The 21,724-nt window shown below is 35.8% G+C and overlaps 1 protein-coding gene across 7 annotated transcripts in view; it reads left to right on the top strand.

Annotated features, from left to right (window-relative positions):
* UTRN (utrophin) overlaps positions 1-21,724 on the top strand; it is a 451,811-nt gene that overhangs the window by 167,097 nt on the left and 262,990 nt on the right. For all 7 annotated transcript variants that reach the window (XM_037034777.1, XM_037034776.1, XM_037034775.1 and 4 more), the window contains 10 exons: positions 318-491; positions 2,174-2,329; positions 3,234-3,404; positions 7,660-7,839; positions 10,383-10,511; positions 10,824-10,994; positions 13,320-13,481; positions 13,897-14,034; positions 15,466-15,657; positions 16,532-16,704. In XM_037034777.1, coding sequence (XP_036890672.1) covers positions 318-491; positions 2,174-2,329; positions 3,234-3,404; positions 7,660-7,839; positions 10,383-10,511; positions 10,824-10,994; positions 13,320-13,481; positions 13,897-14,034; positions 15,466-15,657; positions 16,532-16,704 — 1,646 coding nt within the window. The remainder of the gene's footprint in view (positions 1-317; positions 492-2,173; positions 2,330-3,233; positions 3,405-7,659; positions 7,840-10,382; positions 10,512-10,823; positions 10,995-13,319; positions 13,482-13,896; positions 14,035-15,465; positions 15,658-16,531; positions 16,705-21,724) is intronic.

Below are 21,724 nucleotides of genomic sequence, written 5' to 3'. Positions count from 1 at the left end.
ATTGACTTTCCCTCTGAGCTCACAAGGAACAGCATTTTGAGTTTTAGATTCCTGACTATATTTGTTGAATAGGTGAGAAATGAATGAAGTTTTAATTCTAGCAAGACCATCTCAGCTTTTTATTGTGTCTAATATCAAGACATTGAGCGTCAAGTAACTTATGACACGGGGTAACCTCATTGAGTTCCTTTACAGAATGTTCTTACTGGTGCTTTATTTTTACAGTGCTTTCTTCGTATGTGTTATACTAATACTGTCTGCTGAGAGAGAATCTCATTCTGATGTGAAGTGCTTATTATTTTCATTTCTTCAAACAGAGGAAACTTAGAGAGGTATCCACAAAGTTCCAGCTTTTCCAGAAGCCGGCTAACTTTGAACAGCGCATGCTTGACTGCAAGCGTGTGCTGGATGGTGTGAAAGCAGAACTCCACGTTCTGAACGTGAAGGATGTGGACCCTGACGTCATCCAGACCCACCTGGACAAGTGTATGGTGAGGCCATTGGGGGATTTGGGGGTCCAGTGGGTTTTCCAGCAGCTAACATGGTTTCATCTAGCATAAAGTACATGGTTTGTTCAATAATTATTTGTCTGTAATGTGCTAAGATTTGGGATCCATGATGAAAAATAGCTTATAAAATAAGAAGTGTGGTCTCCAAGGAAATGAAAAGAGGTAGGAGAGATGGATAGGAGAGAGTAAAATCAAATATTACAGTGTCATGAGATAAGGAAATAAGAAAAAGCACATATACACACATCTATGTATATACATGTGTGTATGTGTATACATATACATTTACACACATATACCTGATGAAAAAAACAAAGGTAAATCATTTTTATGAAGAATGAAGTTATGAAAGGCGTTGGAAGAATGCAATTAATAAACTAACTTTTAAATGTTAAATTTGAGTTAGCTAGAAGAACCATGCATACTTAGAATGGATGTTAGGAGTAGTACAGTGTAAAAGAAAATCATTCTTAAGGATAGTTAAATTTTAATTCATAAAGTTTAAACTTAAAATGTGAAAGAAGACATTATACTTAAAATACATCTCAGAAATATTATTGCAGAAAAAAACATTCTCTAGGAAAATTAATTTTAAATCAAAGTTTAAACCCAGGATGTGAAAGAAGAAATTATTTAGAGGCCATTATTACTACTGTAGTTTTGAACTTTAAAATTCAATTATGTATCAATTAAAAAGTGGGCTAAGCATTCACTGTCTTAGAATTAGTGTCCTGCTGGAGAAGAATCATGAAGAAGCTCAAGATGTCACTTGTTAAGAGAAGTTTGGGATGAATTCTTTGTGCTTTTCAAAATTATAATCTACACATATTTGTTGCATGTCAAAGGTTGTTTGATTATGCAAAAGCTGATACAGGTGGCAGAATGAATAAACCGGATAAATTTCTATATGTAAGTGTGTGTGTACACATGCATGTGACATATGTCAGATTTACTGAGATATAGAGGTCAGCAAAGCAAATGCTGTCCTTGACCATGTGTAATGTGGTCCAGTGGTCTGTGATGATGTGACTGAGCCATGGGAGATGCTTTAGGTCAAGGCCAGCACAGAGGGAATATTTTTGTCTTCAAGGTGACTGGGAGGAGGGCGGCTCTGTTTGCCTTGCATAACTCTTGACTTCTCACAGCCATCTCCATCTTGATGTATTGGGCTGTCATGTACTTTTTCATTGTATTGATTGCGGTAGACCTGGTGCTTCAGAACAGTTAGAAAGAGAGTGAATGTTGATACTTCCAAATTCCAATAGCCAGAAAGATGGCCAGAGCTGGCTTTTTTTCCTAGTAATAACATTTAGGATTTTTTTAAATAGATAATTTTAAAGGTGATAGACATTCAATTTTTCATCTTGGTATTTTCCTGTTTTATGTAGGAAAAGTGTTCATAAACTTTCATGAACTTTTCAAATGCACCTGAGGGTTTTTTTAAAGTATAATCATTCTTTGGTTATTTTCTTCTCTGATTTTAAAAAGTTCTTGCAACTTTGATTTCATTTGACTCATTTTGGAGTCCAAATCTGGGAAACATAAAGCCCTGCCATGCCCATGTTCATTTGTAGCTATCGGTCTGTATAAGCTGTGTTCTGAAATGATCCCAGTTACCAGATTTTCAGTAGGATGTGTGTGATTTGTCTTGTGTTACTTTTAAGAAACTCTATAAAACTCTCAGTGAAGTGAAGCTTGAAGTGGAGACTGTAATCAAGACAGGAAGGCACATTGTTCAGAAGCAGCAAACTGACAACCCCAAGGGGATGGATGAGCAGCTGACCTCTCTGAAGGTTCTCTACAATGACCTGGGCGCCCAGGTGAGGCCTCCGCCCTGCCGGCCCCCGGTCCCTCTCTCTGTCTCTTTCATTGATCTGTTTTGTAATCAATTTTAAAATTTCACTTCTGGGAGAATGCATGTATAAATTTTATGGTATCAACAATGTTTTCAGTTATTCCTATGATTTTTATTATTTTTTAAGTGTTTGTGTTGCTCTTAGAGTGATTGCTAGTTGCACTGAAAGTCACTTTAAATATTTAACCCAGATTCACTTATATTTTCTGTGACTAGTGATATTTCATAAATTATTCTAAGGAAGCTTTATTTAAAAAAATAGCCCCTGTTTTAAACTGAAGTTATTCATCCTTGGATATTTAAATTGAAGAGTCTACTGAGAATGTTAAGACATCAGGAATCTAATAAATAAATGATGGGAAGTTCACATTAATTTGCGGGATTTACAATCCTTTCAAGAAACATCTATAATTTGGACATTTTGATGAAGTTGTTGGGGAGTCATTGGACCATTTACAACTGACAGGATCTGATAGGCTTAGTGTCTCCTTTCCCTGAGAGTCTCAGCCTTGAAAGCAGGGGAGCAAAAAAGAGTGTGACCTGAAACCATGGCAGTGTTCGAGAACTGTGTTACATACGGCTTTAGATCCTTCTTGGGTTAGGAAATAGTAACTGAGTTTCTGCAAGAGCCCGGAGAAAAGTAGCTGAAATGTTTTCACTTTGTTCAACTCGGTAAGAATGAGCCATCCATACATTTCCTGGGCGGTTTTGACCTCGCGTCTGCACGTTTAGGTGGTTGATTTGTATCATTTTGATACATTGTGCCACCGGAACATCTCTCTTAGGGCATGTTTTTGTAATTATACTGCCGAGGTGACTATTCTGACTCCTTATTCATGCTCAGTTCTCCCTCCCTCCCTTCCTGTCAGGTGACGGAGGGAAAGCAGGATCTGGAGAGAGCATCGCAGTTGGCCCGGAAAGTGAAGAAGGAGGCCGCTTCTCTCTCGGAGTGGCTTTCTGTTACAGAAACAGAGCTGGTGCAGAAATCCACTGCAGAGGGTTTGCTTGGTGACCTTGACACAGAAATTTCCTGGGCGAAAGTAAGTTGTAGTTTCGGTGGCCCGCCAGTGCCCTTCCAGAGTAACCTGAGGCATTTTGTTCAGGGCGGTTTGGGTGGATGTCGTATTAACTACAGCTTTTTCTTTTCTTCCATTATTTTTTCTACTTCTCTGTCCTAAGGAAAAGCAATGAGCATATTTTTAAAAACAACTTTTTAAAGAAGTTTTTCTCATCTTGATTCCAAAAGCATTGCACTCAAATGGACCACCAGTGTGCCTTCATAAATGTTATGCTCATGTGGCACTTGAAAACATAGCTGTCACCTTCAAGACTGATGTCCCTTTCTGGGTATTCATTCTGCACCAAGTGTTGTGCTGAGTGTGTCTCTCGGTTCTTCCATAATAACTTCCATACCAGTCACTGATGTTTCTATTGCAAACTGATGGAAAGAGCACAGAAACAGAATTTTCAGAAGAATTAATGAAAGCTACAGAGTTTTCTTTAGTCTTTTAGTTACTTTGAAATTACCTAGATCAGAGAGTGGATTTGCCAGTGCTCTTTTGAGATGGACAAATGTCCAGGCGTTTTCTTTTCCCAAATTTATTCTCTAAGAAACATGTACACTAGAGAGAAGGACTGAAATAAACCATCCGAGTTTCTGCAAAGTCAGAAGATGGGCTTTGACCTGGGTGCTTGGGCTGGCCTGTGGGGCGTGAAGAGGGCGTGGTCCGAGATCCTGGGTGATACAAGTCCTGTGTCAGTGCTCTGTGGACACAACAGCGGAGTGAAGGCCAGGGTGTTAGGCCCTAGAAAGAGTGCTCTCGGTTTAGAAGAGAGCCCGTGAGAACTGTAATTATGCTGTGGGCAGTGTGACGTGAAAAAAACGTGGGAAGGAAATGAGCAATGCTATTAGCATTTGTGGCTGTGCTGTGGCTGAATGCAAAGCAGAGGCACCAAACTTTATTTTTGTTACATTTAACTTTTCCCAGGAAATATTATGTTCTTTGTACATTATACTTTCAAAGCTCCTATTTTCTTCGTAGTAGTACAAGTTGTATAAGCTCATTGAATGACATTTTCATAGTGTAGCAATAGAAAGACAGGAGCAGAACCCCTCTGCAGTCAAACACCACCCTGTTCCTGTCTCGAGTCTCTCACGGGACGTGCCCAGGTGTGGGCACGTATTCAAATGGAATCCTCTTGTGTCCAGGGTTGCATGACCTTTGCATATAAACTTACCTTTGACATTTCCCTTTACCTGCAAGTGTTTTTGTATCACATGTTGGAGATACGTGTACTGTTTAATTGCATGTTTTATTTTTTATTGTCCCATTTCTCCATCCATGTCCATTTAATTTATTACCAATTTTCACTGTTGTAAAAAAGTGCTATGATGAATGTACTTATAATTAAGTCATAACATGTATTCCTAATTATTTTCTGAGGATAAATTCTTAGACCTAAAAATATTGGGTCTAGGAATATATTCATTTTAAAGGCTTATACATATAATGAAATTGTCCTTTAGGAATGTATTCTAGTGAGAATTCCTGCTTGCTTGTTTTAACCACAACTTTGACAATGGTAGGCAAATATCATGTTTTGGTTATTTAATAAGAACATTTTCCATAAGTGTATAGGCCATTAGTAGTTTTTATTTATTTATTTCTATTTATGTATTTATTATAAGTTATTTATTAATTTTTATTGTTGTACAATTACAGTTGTCCCCATTTTCCACCCATTACTCTCCCCCACCCTACTCACCCCACCTCCCACTTTCAATCCTCCCAACCCTCATTGTCTTTTTTGAAAATTGCTTTTTATTGTAATTCTGACCATTTTTCTATTACCAGTTATCCTTTTAATTTAGAACTTTTTACCTATTATAATTATTAATGTGTAGTGTGTTGTCTGTTGTAAAAAAATTTTTGTCACTTTAGTTCCCTTTCTGTTCTGTATATAGTTTAAAAAATGCTGCTGTTATATGTTTTTAAAAAAATAAAATTATATTTTCATTATTTATGCCATTAGTGTTTAGAAAGGCCAACTCTGCTCCAAGGTTATGTAATTATTTACTTATATTTTCTTCTAGCTCTTTTATAGTTTCATCTTTTTTTATCTTTAATGCTTTAATCCTTCTGGAATTTATTTTGGTGTATGTAATGAGGTAAGGCTATAACCTTTTTTTCCAAGTAGTTAACCAGTTATCTCAGCACTGTTTACAGTAATTATCCCTTCCTCATTTAGCTTCATCTGTTCCTTTTCACTGTTGATTCCCTTTGTTTTCTGATTCACTGATTGGACCCAGTAGAATGTTCTTCAGCTATTTCACTATGTGGCTTTATAATATATTTGAACATGTACTTAATGGACTCCCTGTCTTTATGCTTCTTTTTTTGTATACACTGACAGGAACTCTAGGATTATTCCCAAATTCTTCCAAAATTCTGTTAGAAACTTTTATGTGAATTGCCTTAAAATTCATATAGATAGAATTTGCTTTGAGAAGAATTGACAGCTTTGTTATTTTGCTTTTTAGTCTCATAATATGTCTCATTTCCCTCCAAGTCCCTTATATCTGTACACAATGCTTTGATGATTTTCCTCAGAAACATACAAATAGGCAAAGCAGGTTATTCACACTTACATATTTTGTGTACTGTAAAAAGTACACCTTTTCTCTTTTTTACTAATTGCCTATAGCTGATACATCATTGTTACTGATTTTTGATCATTCATCTTTGTACACCTATAAATTCAATTAATTTTTCAGGTTAAAACTATAAATAATAAGCTTATCTCTTTTGAAACTACTCACTCTTCAATTGCCATTGTAGTCTTATTTCAGATTTGAAATCATGAAGATGGTTTATAGACAAATCATGAAATTATAGCACATTCTCTTCAGGAGAGTAAATGAAATGAAACATCATTAAGTAACATAACCACCCATTTTTTCAAAGTTATGTTTTCAGGTTTAAGCAATATTCATGTTTCACAACATTTTAATGCATTTGCACTTAAAAATTGGTAAAAATTATTTTCAATGCAAAATTTAAATAGCATTTTTATTTCTAAACTTAGTGTTTTTATAACATAGCTTAAATATCATTATTTTCAATGAAATCGTTTTCTTTACAATAAAGCCTGTTAGCATAGGTAACATGTGTACTATTTCAGTTTAATTGCTTACAATGAATTCTTTCTTGTAGTTCTTAAAAACTGTCTAGTCAGTCAGTACATAACCACTGAAGGAATGCAGAAAGTCTTCACTTCAGGGAGAATGGCTGTGGGTATTCTATTTTTTTTCTCCCTGCTGGGGAAAAAAATAGAATATTTTTACCTGTTTTATTGGGGTAAATAAGTCTGACACTTATGAGAAACATTTTAGTGCCTTCAAAAATATCAGTAATTGACATGGCCAAGTAAGTATTTAAACCTTGACTCACTGGTGAATTTGCAATTTTTATGCCTTCCCAGTTATGACTTAATGATATGAGATTAAATATAGACTTGAACTCCTTTAAAGGATTTGTCTAAATGTTGATTTAAAAAGGTTCAATAGCAGTAGGTTAAATAAGCACACATCACTTTTCAATTGAGAGAACATTATAGTTTTAATTTTGGAACTCCGTGTTCTCTCTGTGACTCTCTGATGGTACACCTGGCCTACTCAGACCGACGCACGTGAGAATCCCATGCAGAGTGTCACCTTTGTTCATTACGGCCGTCGTGAGACCAAAGCTTAGATGTACCTGTTCCTGTGCTTTCCTTAAGATGAAACATTGTTTATAGAGCTTATACAGCAAATTATATGTTAAGTCATCTAGTTATAGGATGCAATCTTTGCAAGTAAATGTAGTACATGTCACTCGTATCCTGTAGTAATCAAGGAAATCAACTCACTATGACATTTTTAGAGTTGTGAGTTCTGGGATAGTTCTGCTTTGCCATCTTATAGTTATAGAAAATGAAATTAATTACTTACATCTGGAGTTATGGTGAAGCTAATTAGTGTTGTATGTGATACATGGAATGTATACTTCAAATAAATTAACTTTTTCATACATGAATTTAATACATTTCTTTCTATTTGCATAATTAAATGTTTTAATTTTTGTTAGCAACTTGAAAGCTCCCACATGTTAATAAGCTATGGAATTTTGCAAGCCTTTGGCAATTATAAGCTTTCTAGGGAGTATGTGGAAGAAAGATTTTTTAAAAATGAAGGCTATAGAAACTTTTATAATGTGAAAGATCAAGTGAGTCTTGCTTGGTATTTTTATTTTCTAGAATATTCTAAAGGATCTGGAAAAGAGGAAAGCGGATTTAAATGCCATCACAGAGAGCAGTGCCGCCCTCCAGAACTTGATCGAGGGCGGCGAGCCCGTGTTGGAAGATCAGCTGTGTGTCCTGAAGGCTGGGTGGAGCCGAGTCCGCACCTGGACTGAGGACTGGTGCAGTACCTTGATGGTGTGTGTCCGAAAGATGAGTGATGACACTTTCTCCTCTTCAGTTACTTAAAACTGAATACACTTTTGATTTGAATTCCAAATTCTACTTTTTCTGTCACAGTGATGTTTTGCTTGTGAATTCATTTCATTACATTACATTTTATTTTTTCCTTTGAAAAAATGATAACTAGAAAGAGTTCAAAACGTCTGTTACGTAGTAAATCATTTGTAATTTACATAGAAACGTATACTATAATATCTTAGTAAGTGTACCTTTTGTTACATTTGAATGATTTAATCTTATTTAACTTTCATATTATTATAAACTACATATAATATTTATAATGTTCTAGTAATAGGGTCCTAGTTAAGAGCACAGGCTCTAGAGTGGTCTCAGAGAATTTTGACTAGGTGGGTGACATTGGTCAAGTTACTGGAATGCTCTCAGAGTCTCAGTTTTCTCACATGTAAAATGGGCATGTTATCACCTCTACCTCACACGGGTTTTGTGATGATTATATGACATGAACTATGTAGTACTCTAATGTAATAATACATAATAGAACCAATTTTAGATTCTGTTGTGATGGTAATAATTGTTAAGATTTTTTATTTTTTTAAGTTTTTTTTTTTAATCTTTAGAGGGGAAGGGAAGGAGAGGAGAGAAATGTCAATGTATGGTTGCCTCTTGTGAGTCCCCTGCTGGGAACTGGCCTGCAGCCCAGGCATGTGCCCTGACTGGGAATCGAACCGCGGTCATGTGGTTCACAGGCTCATGCTCAATCCACTGAGCCACACCAGCCAGGGCGATAATTGTTAAGTTTTATGTATTGCTCTTTGGTTATATACCAATACACTAGTAATTGCTCCATGGATGCAGTTACCATTTAATTTTCAGAGTGGATTTCTCTTTTTCTTCCACTAACAATGAATATTATCAGTAGATCTTCCTTCGAGGAAGCTGTCATTTATAAATCATTATTTTGTTCTGATATACTATAGATAGGACTTTCCCCAGATTTATAGAATTTTTAGGTAATGGATAGAGGCAGAGAAAAATAGAACATTGTGTGTGTGAACATTTACTGAAATCAGTCAGAATGTGTAGGGCATGGAAGGTCCCCGGCTTACGTTGCGATCTGTCAGATTCAAATCCAGAGTTCATGTATAATTCATATCATCTGCATAACTGTGGATAAAAAATACTTAATGTCACTAAGCTTTAATTTTCCTAGATATGCAGATAAAAGAACATACTGGCAGAATTGTTAGATGTTGCATAACAAATGTGAAATTCTTGGCTCGTAGAATATGTTCATTAAATGTATTTGTTTTTGTTATAAGTAGCTTTACTTTACATTTTCACACCCCTTACTTTCTACATTTTTTGTCTGTAGCTTCCAAATTCTCCTTTCAAGAAATATCTTTCTAGTCCTATGAAAATATTGATTTACCTGCATTTATTGGGGTAAATAAGTCTGGTGCCTATCAATTCTTCTTACTTAAAATGCAGATGACAGTCAAAACTTTTCTCATGTCTTCTATTCTCATTTTATTTTTCAACTGTTGTTCATATCATAGAGTACTAATTTGTGTCCTTGTCTTTTAAACACGTTTCGTTTCGAATTTCATTTATCTTATAGAATATAGTTTCTAAACTGTAATTTTATCATAAGGCTCCCCTCCTCTTTTTGATCAAGATCTGAATTCTCACCTTAGTGTCAGCGGTTTGCCCAGTTTATTTGGCTTAACTAGTTTGCTTTTGTTTTCAGATTTGTTATTTCAATTGTATTTTATATTCTACTGTAGAAGTATTACTGAGGTCTGGTCCAGGTGTTCTATTAAGTGCTAATGACATGGAGGTGAAAAGACACAGGCCCTGCCCTCTAAGGTGTTACAATCTACTGAGTGGGCAGAACCTTATTCAATCCCTATTTTAATCATTCTTTTATACTATCACTTTTAAAAATTAGTTTTTAAACAAATATGATTAAGGGGGCGAATGAGATTATTTGTGATATGAGAATGAGGCATAAGGGAGACAAATAAAATAATATTGAAAGAGAAACTTTCACCTTTTATTCTTCTTCAACTTTTTTATTGTTCTGAGGTCTAAATTAAGTAAATTTAAAAAGTGCTTGGCCTGGACCAAGCACTGGACCAAGCACCTGGACCAGATGCTCGGCTGGTTAGAGCATCTTCCCGATATGGCATGATTTAGGCTTTGATCCCTGGTCAGGGCACAGACAAGAATCAACCAATGAATATATAAATAAGTAGAACAACAAATTAATGTTTTTCTCTCTCCCTTTCCCTTCTTCTCTTTCACTCTCTCTAACTCTCTAAAATCAATAAATAAAATATTTTTAAAAGTGCTTGACTATAGTCATGCATTTTTAGGAATGAGGATTTATTCACTGGGAAGAGTCTGGTAGTAAGGTAGAAACCCTTTAAATTCAGTATATAATTGGCTCTCTGAAGATCTTTTAAATCTCTTTAAAGGTTATCTTAAATATTTTATATAACTATGATTGTATCAGCATTTTATTAATTCTCTTCTAGAGCCATCAGAACCAGTTGGAAATATTTGATGGAAATGTGGCTCACATAAGTACCTGGCTTTATCAAGCAGAAGCTCTATTGGATGAGATTGAAAAAAAGCCAGCAAGTAAACAGGAAGAAATTGTGAAGGTAGCAGACTCGGGATCTGTAGAGCTTCTGGGGATGGAAGGTCTGGCTGTAGTCTCTTTTTTGATAGGATGTGCCAAGTTCCTTGTGATCACGTTCTTCCCATGCAGGAGATTCATCAGTGTTTATTTGGTCAGAGAAACTGAAGTCTTGAATGAGTCTTAATGTGTGAACAGTTACTATGCAAGTTGATTGTATTAAAAATCTCCTATTAGTAATCCCAGACATTTATTTAATTCTGAGTTAGCATCTCCTCCATGTTTGGTTTTGATTTTTCCAATGTGACAATTTTGTGTTTTCTTTCAATTAAATCAGCGTTTACTGTCTGAGCTGGACGACGCCAGACTCCAGGTCGAGAACGTTCGTGATGAAGCTGTTGTGTTGATGGATGCTCGTGGAGGCTCAAGCAGGGAGCTTGTAGAACCCAAATTAGCTGAGCTGAATAGAAACTTTGAAAAGGTGTCTCAACACATCAAAAGTGCCCACGTGAGTAATTATGTATATATATTTAAAGATTTTATGTATTTATTTTTAGAGAGAGGGGAAAGGCAGGAGAAAGAGGATGGAAACATCAGTGTGTGATTGCCTCTTGTGCATCCTCTACTGGGGACCTGCCTGCAACCCAGGCTTGTGCCCTGACTGGGAATCGAACTGACTGGTTCTCAGTCAATCCACTGAGCCGCACCAGCCAGAACATAATTATATTTTTATATAAAGCTATTTTTCATATAATTATGTATCTAAATTATAGATGATTATGTGGTACATAAGTAAAAACTTTTAAAAGTAAATTTTTCATTGAATGGAGCATTTTTTTTATTTGTGATTGTGCATATGAAGAAGAAAAAATATGAAATGAAAATGAATAAAGTAACCAATTTGAGAGACTGTTTCAGAGTCTCAATAGATTGTTAAAATTGGCTATAAAGTAATGTAACTAATTCCCAGGCGAAGCACGCATATTAAATTCATTTTATAGTCATAACTTTATACATTTGTGTATACTGTACACTTGCGTATTTGTTTTTTTGTGTGTTGACACTTCTAAATGTTACAAGAAATTTCACAATTTAGACCTAATGTGGAAAGCTATTACCTTGTTTTACAGATTTGAAAGAAAGACTTATAAATTTAAATAAGAGGATAATAAGTAATAGCTTTTCTAAAAATAGCTTTCATATTGTAATTTTTCTCTTTTTGTGCATATCTTTCTTATTCTCTCTTTTCCTACCTTGTTTCATGAGGGGAGGAAATGAAATATTTTACAATACTGTAAAGGCCAGGCATGGCCAGGCATGGCCATGCATGTAGTTAGTGCTCAGAAGTAATGTTTCCCTTTGATGAAAACATTTTGAAAGTTTGCTGGGGAAATGCAGTGAAACAAAACAACACAGCTGTCATGGAGATTATTTAAACCAGGTGTTCATCCCGAGATAGAGTTCCGAGATTGTTTTAGAATCTCCAGTATGCCCATTGAATGGCATTTTTTGAGTATTCAACTCATTATACCTCTAGAGAGTTGTGTATTGAAATTATTTAAGAGGAAGGATCCTCTTTTTTTTTTTTTTTTGCAGGAAGTAAAATACTCTCTAACTTGGCTTTAATTTGAAATATCTGACATAATGGACTGTCCTATATTTCATAGCTTGTGAATAGGCTTAGATTATTCACAATTTAAAGAAAACAAGCAAATATCTTGCTTTAACCTTTGTCTTACTTTGCTTTAACCTTGCTTCCTTATCGTCTGACCTGCGCTCATTCATTTTTTTCAGTAGATCTATGAGGGACTTTTCTTGTCATAAAAGAGTAATATACAAGCCATAGGGATAGGGCTAGAGGAAGGACAAAGAAACAGAGTTATCATTGTCCCCATAAATAACCTCTGTTAACATTTTGGCGTATACGTTGTATTCTTACGTATGCGTATAGGTTATTAATATGCCAGTAAATGCATATTCCCAATTGACTTGGTTTTTAATAGCTATGAAGTATTTTAAGTGATCTGTTATAATTTTCTAAGTTAGTTTTTACTTTTATTGTGCTTTTATAAATATTGCTTCTTTAAAATTCTTTTATGCTTGTCTGTTTTCTCATCTCTTAATATAGCCTTAGGATCAATTCTTAGAATTCCTTGAAATTGTTGCAAAAGTTGTGTATATAAATACTGTTAGAATTATTTTCCAAAGATTCCTACAGAAAGTCTGGGCCAGTTTATACTTTCACAACCATAATGTCATAGGCTACTTTGCCCATGCTCAGCCATTGCATATTATTTTCTTGCATGTTATTTAGTTTTATTAAAGTTGCTACATTGAGTTTAGTTACATGAATGTAAAGTCTTTGTCAATGGGTCTTTCCTGAAGTGACTTCATTGAGAAATATGTGCTTCCTAGGAGTTTGGCTGTCAAAAGCCAAGGGGCAATTAATTCTACTGGGGAAAGGTAACTGCAAGGCTTTCTTTCAGAGGTACTTGTCTTAGCTGGTGGCCTTTCTCTTTGTCAGTGGCCATGGCAAGATTGGCTTTTGGATCATGACACTAATTTCTGTGGTGCTCCTGTGCGGTCTCAGGATCCTCTACGCAGCCTTCGAGGCAGTCACAGTGCTTTGCACATTGCTTCACATTTCTTGCTAGAGTTTGGAGAAGATAGGGAGTTCAGAGAGGCTTAAATCGGTAAAATCATTGCTGTAAATGAGTGAAATTAAAGTCAGTTCAAATAAATGCTAGTTTCTCTTTTGATACTCCACCCCTCTGATCAGTGACAGAAGGTCAAGTTCAGGATATGTTTTCAAAGGACACTTTTTCTTCCACAGTTGCTAATTGGCCAGGAGCCAGTATCCTACGAAAGTCTGGTCGCCCTTGAACCCTTTGAAGCTGCGTTGCCTCTCTCTGACTTGGAAAAATTAGAAAATGACATAGAAAATATGTTAAAAGTTGTAGAAAAACACCTGGAATCCAGTCATGAAGATGAAAAGGTTTGGTTCAAAATTTTAAAAATCACTATGCTCTTATTTTTCTCCTTCGTTAGTTGTATTTTTACATCAGTGTTGCTTACCAAAATGTCTGCCAAACATGATAGAACCATTCAAATATGATTTTCTGAGTGCAGTATAATCGATTTATGTGACACTTAACAAATAGACATACTACTTTCTGACTATGAGTAGTGGTCTCTTAACGCCATCTAACTTTCCCTAAACTAGCATTCTTTATGAGATGTTTTAATATCAAATATTAAATATTTGGAGAAAAACATGATATTTTTGTGTATAATTTAGATGAACATATGTTGACTTACAGGTTGTAGGGTAGGTCTCCTACTTGGGAGCTGTTGGTGAGAGACCTTATGCCTTTTACTTTTGAGTAATTTTTTTCCTTTTAAACATTCAGATGGATGAGGAAAGAGCCCAGATTGAGGAGGTTTTACAAAGAGGAGAAGAAATGTTACATCAACCTATGGAAGAGAATATAAAAGAAAAGATCCATTTGCAGTTGTTACTTTTGCACACCAGATACAACAAAGCTAAGGTACGATCATGAGAGAGTGTCCACCTGCATGACGTACTGCACCCCCAGGACTCAGGTGTTCGCTGTTGTGTGAGCATTCCCGGGCACCTCAAAACACACTGGTCGGAATACTGTCTTCTTTCTTCTAGTGCGTATTGCTAGATACGTTTATATTTTCAGATGGGGCAGGAGTCAAAGGAAATAGAAACATGAAACTTTACATTGGTCATCTCTTATGGATTTCTGATAATGTGCTAAACCTTCAAAAGGATCTGTTTCTTTTGGGACTGGCTTCCTCCTTCGGACCTGTATTTTCTGTGTAGAGGTCAAAAAATTTCTAGTTTACAAATAACCGAATTTATGAAATTGTTGAACTATGATTTCTATTCCAGAACAAGTTTCAGTGCCAGCTCACTTTTCAGTGGCCCTATTCCCAGCCACACTGTAAACGGGCTGGTGGTCCCTAGGTGTCTGTTCTTACTACAAATAAATGCAGGCCTCTAGGTTAAACACTGTTATTGACTCAGTGCTTTTAGTTTGATTTTTGATTTTTCTTAGGAATCGTAACTGTTTTCAAGGTCACTCATGCAATGAATATGTATTCACTATCACCTTTGAATTTACAGAGGAATGTCATGTTTTAGAAGTTCAATGTAGGGATGTAGTGAAACGATGAAGAAGCTACTTGAATTCACCAGTAGAAGAACTTTGGCTATTTGCAAGTAGTAGATAGTGTTTATTAAATTGCAGCCATCTAGAAGTAAAAGATTTCAACTCCTTAAGGACTAGTCGACCCAGAAAATATTATAATTAGGGAAAACAAACAGCCTACTCGGTTTAGCATAATTTTGTTTGAATTTAGTTTGTGTTGTTAGTACCTATTGTCTGATGTAGGATGTTTATGTTCTGGAATATTGTTCACAAAGGTTAAGATTATAAACAGAATTACCTGCATGCTATTGTAATCAAAACTGTTTATGAATGATAAAAAAAGATGTTATAAATACATGTTTAATTATTTACATTTTTTAACACTGCGCCCCAGAAAGTGTTTACTATAATTGTGAGATTTTAAAAATGGGTGAAGTAATAATGGTATTAAACTGTTTTATTTTATGTGGAACTTTATGACTTACAGCGTAGTCTCATGTCCTCAGTAACTCAGGAAAGAACACGTTTTGCTTTCCCGTTTGCTAAGTGAGTTTAGGTGGCGTAGATTTTAAAGTGAAACCTTTCTGTTCAAGAGCAGGCTCCAGACAAAAATCTGAATAGAGATTGTTGCCCTGTGAGGCAGGGTAAAAGCATAAAAAATTAAAACTTAGTTTTTAAAAATTTGGATCAGAGTTCTGCACTTCTCCCCCCAAATACTCCTGTGTTTTTTTCAATGTTATTCATTGTGGGGATGTTTTAAGAGTGTACATTATTATTATTATTATTTTCATGATTTTACAGGCAGTCCCTGTTCAACAGATGAGAATGGGTCAACTAGCTCCCGGAATGAAATCGTCACCCCTCCCTGCAGATTATATGGTTGAAATCAGCAGAGCTTTACGGTCCATGGATTGTGTGGAATCTTCACTGACTGCCCCAGAGCTGGGCACTGCGGTGTTGGACGATTTCTCTTTTCAGGAGGATGCTCTGAAGGTAGAGCTCCAGGCAGGGCATTTGAGTAGCTGCAGTTAACGTAGAAGTTAAGTAAGGAATCTGTCATTATGCCTCCTTCAGTGATCTTTAACTTTCAAAATTTGTGCCAACGAGTTAATAATACGTATAAATGATAAACCTTTCCTGTATTCACCAAGGAAATATAAAAATTTTAATTTTTTAAAAGTAGGCATAGATTTCTCATGTGTAGTTAGGAATTCTTTGCACCATCAGAGACATTTTTAATCTAACGCCTGCAGAAACTACATTTTTTTCTTATACACTAGATTGCCAGTTGATGTGAAATGTCAACATTGATCATGCCACTCACAACAGTGTAACACTGGCCAGTGGTTGTGGTATGAGATCGCATGTTGATTGTAAGTTAGTTAGGGATCTGGAAGTTTTTAGTTAGCTCACAGAATTATTCATCAATATCATCAAGGCTTTTTAATATAATCTGTTTGCACTTATGTGTAATGTCACACTCAAATTGCTGATAGATTTGATAGCTTTGATAGCTCATTTCTGTCATTTCAATGAGCATTATTGGATATTCAAAAATATAAATAATTTTAGCTTCAAACACTTCATTACCTTTAAAGAATGTTTGGAAGCTTTTTATATGTCCCACTTAAGTGCTACTTGGAACATCTGTGAAGACATTTTCCCACCATTGAGATATCATGTAGCAGTTCTCATACTGTGGCCAATACAGGGTAATATTTTTTTTTAATGTTTTGAGTTTTGAATAGCAAAAATGATTATATCTCATATATCAAATAAGTGTCATACAATATAAATTTTCAGTCTGTGATATCATTATTTTTATCTTTTTGCTGGGTTTTATGAATGTCTGACAATATATTTGTAGAATATCAAAGACGAACTGGACAAACTCGGAGAGCAGGTTGCAGTCATTCATGAAAAACAACCAGATGTTATCCTCGAAGCTTCAGGAGTGGAAGCTGTTCAAATCCGGGATGCACTTACTCAGCTGAATGCAAAATGGGACAGACTTAATAGAATGTACAATGATCATAAAGGGTGAGTAAATGAAGTTAATATTTAATTAAAAAAACCTACAAGCTCATGAGCCACAACAGAGGGCATATATACATTAAGGTTAATGAGACTGTGTTTCACATCTTTGGAGGAGGTCCTATTTAGTAAATTGTGGTGTGTTCAGTTCCTTAAAGAAAGCAGAAAGAGATTACACATAGAAGGTCATTTGCAACATGATACCTTAATAATTAAAGGAAGCATCTTTAATTTTTAATATCTAAAAGGCATCCATTTTCATTAATGTTCACTTTCTCCATGTTTGATGATTAATGTGAGTGAGAGACAGGAAGAGATAATTGGGATCCGTATATAACCACACACCATTTTTAAAAATAACCTTCTGTTTAACAGAATGGTTTTGAGTCTTCTTATTTCTAGATTTTAACCAGGCCTAGTAATAGGTAGAAAAAAAGTGGGAAGATTTTTGATAGGAGATGGGTGTGTAGTGGGAAGGCAAATAAAGCAAATACGATGTGACATAGCGCAATGTAAAGTACCATGGAAGAGGAAAGTTCATACAGGAAATACACTGGAAAATTTTGAGATATACACACAGAAATTAGGTGTTATATTTTTATCATTTTTATTTTTTGTTTGGCCTTTTGGTATATTCCTTTGCATGGATTTGAAAATTCATCTCTGCATATTTAGATAATATTGTTTTAAGTACATCTTTGTGCATACTTCTATTTAATTGAACCTGACTGTTAATGAAGATTAAATTGTTAAAAAATAATAACACCTGAAGGCTCTGTACTGCATTGTGAACTTTAATATCATAGCCCTGCTCACAGTGTATGTGAAGTGTCCTTCTTCCTGACCCCTTGTTAGGATGAACGGTTGGCTGCCTTTTTAATGACCTTTGCCAGGTGTATGGTGATAGATTGCATCACAGTGTTATTTTCATTTCTTTGATTATCACTGAGATTTCAATAACAATAACATGTTTTACTGGCCCGGTAGTATCACTTCTGCCCATTGTTAGGTCATGTTCTTCGTTCATTTTTCTATGATGCTATTACTATTTACTGATTATTTTGCAAAAGCTTTTTCTAGATTAGGATATTAACTTTTCATATTTTTTGTTTATTATTCAAGCTTTGCATGTGCTGTCTAATATTGTAAATGGGGTTTTTTGATGTATAGGTTTAATTTTGTATAATTGTGTCTCGTGAGTCTTTTTCCTTTGTGATTTTGGTTTGTTGATATGCATACAAATTACTCTTTCTTTCTGATATTAGTTAAATATTTATGTGCACTTTAGAAGGATTTTGTTTGATTTAAATTTTACATTTAATAACTAAGCCACCTGTATTTTTATTTTAAAAAATGTTTTGCGCTAAGGTCCAGGTCAGTGGCTCTGTACAATAACTGTTCAGGATCCAGAGTAGGGTTCGTGCACCTCAACTTTCCAACACCCCTCAGCTCATTTGGTGCTGCAGCCTGAGATGGGAAACATGAATCTGTTCTATTTTATTTTACTTTTCTTAAACGATCAACCAGCTTTTGTTGAATAATTTAGCTCTTCCTCGTCAGCAGTATTTCCTTTATCATAACTGTAAGTGCATCCCTATCTCATATATATTTAATTTTTCTAGTCCTGTCTTATGGCACCATCGGTTTTAGTGTAATACCATAACATTTTTCTTATAAATATTACTCATCCAGTACAGTAAATTTTCTCTAATTATTCTAACTTTAAAGTTCATATTATTTTTCTATATTTTTCTTGCAGTAAAATTTTAGTCATTTCAATGATTGGTTTAAAACATGATTGATTTGAAGTGTAGTTTTTTCTTCATTACCTAGGTACATTTCTGTGTCCTTAGAAGAATTTTGAAGGTTTGTCTCCCTGTCTCCTTAGAACTGTTTATTACTCTTGGTGGTTTTGTGCTTTTATCATCGTTTATTATTGCAGAGTTGGTATATGGTCACTTTCATCTAGACCCCGTAGGTGTGTCTGTGTCGCTGCTTGTGTGCACGGTGTATGTGTGTAAAATTGACTTACTCAGCCTTTGTATACTCACACATCATTTGCATATGATAACATTTTTTGATTACCCTATTTGCATATATGCCTATGGCTAGTAGAGTAGAACTTCAAGAATATTGTTGATTTGTAATGTCGATTGCAGACATTCACGCCATTTTCTTGATTATAAAATGTTACCTTTTAGAAAATAACTTACTGCATGTGAATTTTTAAAATTTTAAGAACACAACTGTATTCTCTTACATTCTCCTGTATTTTATTTTATTATCTTTTTTTCTTTGTTTACTATGTTAACATTTGCTGGAAGGTTGTCTCTCTTATTTGTCCCAGTACTTGGGTGCATTAATTGATTATTTTTTTATTTTTATTCTTGGTTTTTCTCTCCCAATCTTGGTAACCTATCCTAAAATGTTTATTTTTCTCTTTCTCTGTTTATGTGCATTTTATAAGCAATAGGTTCCTTTCTATTCTGTCCTTTTCATAAAACATCAAGGTAATGGCAAAGGTTCTGTGCTTCCACAGCTTCAGAGATCAGTCAGAATCACACCAGGGTGACCATGACGTCCATTTGTCTATACCAGACCTCTGTGCTTTTCGCCTATAAACTTTTCAAGCTTTGTTGGTCTATAGTAAAAGGAAGATAAATACCATGAAAATAAAATGGATAATTTTTCTCTGAGATCTCCCTTATGCTTGCTTTGCAGTGGTTCATAGCATTAGCTTTCATAGTTTTTCCAAAGTGCAATTTTAATTTTAGAACCATCCTTGATAATGGGACTCCCTTTCCCCTGTCAGATTTCTTCCCTTTCTTTAAGCCGCTCATTTCTTCCTTCTCTTCTTGGATCCTCGGATCCTCAGATCCTCGCGTATCTTCTCTTTTAAGAACGCCTTCGCAGATGCTGTGTCCCCTGCGCCTGTGTCTCCTTCAGTGACCAAGTCCAGACTTCTCATGTTAAACTTGGGAGCTTTTAGACAGTGTTCTCCAGGTGGCCTGATTTCTATTATCTTGTGCATGCTGTTCAAAAAAGTTTCCTTCACTCATTTCATATTAACTTGAACAAAATTTCCATTGCTTTCTTTACCGCCTCCGTTGATTTTCACCCAGAATTCCATCTTCTACCAGGAGTAATTTTCTTTCTCAGTTTCATCTGTCATTATTTTTCTATCATTTGAAAAGTTTTTATAATTCAATATTACTATATAATTTTCTGCCCATCCCTCTACGTATATGTACCTATCTATGCCTGTATACACACATCATTCTTTCGATGTATGTTTATGGAGTGCTGACTAATGTAAGGCACATGTAGCCACATGTAAGGAATTATTCAGAATTAAATAAATACCACAGATTATTGCATAGGCTGCGACAGGGGCATTGCAGGAGGCCATGTGAGGGACCCTGAGGAATCTGGGAAGGCTCCTTGGAGATCGTGAAGATAGCCAGGGGAAGGAAGAGAGGGAATGCAATGGATGTCCCATAAGGTCATAGGTAAGAAAGAGTGCATTGCTTATTTTGAAAGATTTTACTTATTTTTAGAGAGAGGGGAAAGGAGGGAGAAAGAGAGGGAGAGAACCATCGATGTGAGAGAGAAACATCTATCAGCTGTTTCTCACACACGCCCCTAACTGGGGACCTGGCTCACAACCCAGGCATGTGCTCTGACTGTAAGTTGAACCGGTGACCTCTCAGGTTACACAGTGATGCCAGACCCTCTGAGCCACACCAGTCAGGGCAGTGTGCAGTGCTTTTGAGGAAATGAAAACAGTCCAGTAGAGCTTGAACTCATAGCGGTGAGATAAACCAGAAAGGTCTAAAGGGACCGTATCAGAAGGGCCTTGTGCATCGTGTTAAGTGTCGTGGATTTTACTCTGAGGACTGTTGGGACCCATTGCAGTATTGTAACAAGGGAATAACAGTTTGCTGACTGCAGAATAGATTGCTAGAGGACAAAATCGAGAGCTCGGGCATCCTTCTGTGCCTGACAGATGGTGATCAATTGATTAGGAAATGGCTGTGAAAATGGAGACTAGGGAAAAATTTGAGACTTAAATAGTTGAATCAGTAAAAGGCAGTGACCAGTGGGATGTTAGAGTAAGGAAGAGGGAGGAGTAGAAATGACCCCAAGTCTTTGGCTTGAGGACCCAGGTTGTCGATGGTACCATTGCCAGAGACCAGGAACACAGGTGGTGAGAGGAGTTTGTGAGGGAAGATATCAGTGCCAGCCACAATATTAGAGACAGCAGACTTGAATACTTCTAGATGACGGCTTGGCCTTGGAGTCCTTTGACTCTCTGGAAGTCCATCAGTCTTCACGATTCCATGCTGCCTCCCATGAAAGCTGAGTGGATTCAGAGAGGAGGTGACGGCTTGGTGAATCTTAGCTGAACATTGATTTCTCGCTCTTTCTTTTTCCAACTCCTATTTAATCTGCAGCTGTACTGCTTAGTTTAGGTTCTGTCACAATGGTTACTAGGTTTACTGTTTATGTTCTCAAAGTCTTTAGATCTTTGGAGGATCCTTTCTAAGCACACTTTCTATTTATTATTGCAGTAACTCAAAAGTTGAAATTTGCAGTGGGTATTTAGTTACTGCACATTCTTACTGAAAGTAATGAAGGGTGTTTTAGTATTTTCTCATAGTGTTTTGTTTAAAGTGCTCTTAGTTTCATCGTGTCCAACAGACTGGCTTCTTTGTGGGCACTCAACAAATATTAACTGGATTTTCAAAATGGGGTTCATGGAAGAAAGAAATAAAAACATTATTTTGGGGGTTAGCAATATCAGGGATCATTTTATTAGTTTTTCAAAATAATTGTATTATATAGATAAAAATTTTATTCATATGAAGATCTCAGAGGTATCTTCCAAACCTCTCCCAGTGCCACTAATTGAAACACAAAGGCCGAAGCAAACTCTTTAGGGCCCAGATACAACAAAGCTTATGCTGCTTCATATTTTAAGTATGACAAGCACTGGACTTTGCCTTTTTCTCATTTCTGAAGGCAC

This window comes from Sturnira hondurensis, unplaced genomic scaffold (genome assembly GCF_014824575.4).
Source record: "Sturnira hondurensis isolate 20B ecotype Veracruz unplaced genomic scaffold, ASM1482457v3 Scaffold0022201, whole genome shotgun sequence".
NCBI classification, from domain to species: Eukaryota; Metazoa; Chordata; class Mammalia; order Chiroptera; family Phyllostomidae; genus Sturnira; species Sturnira hondurensis.
This window is presented reverse-complemented; position numbering and strand designations above follow the sequence as displayed.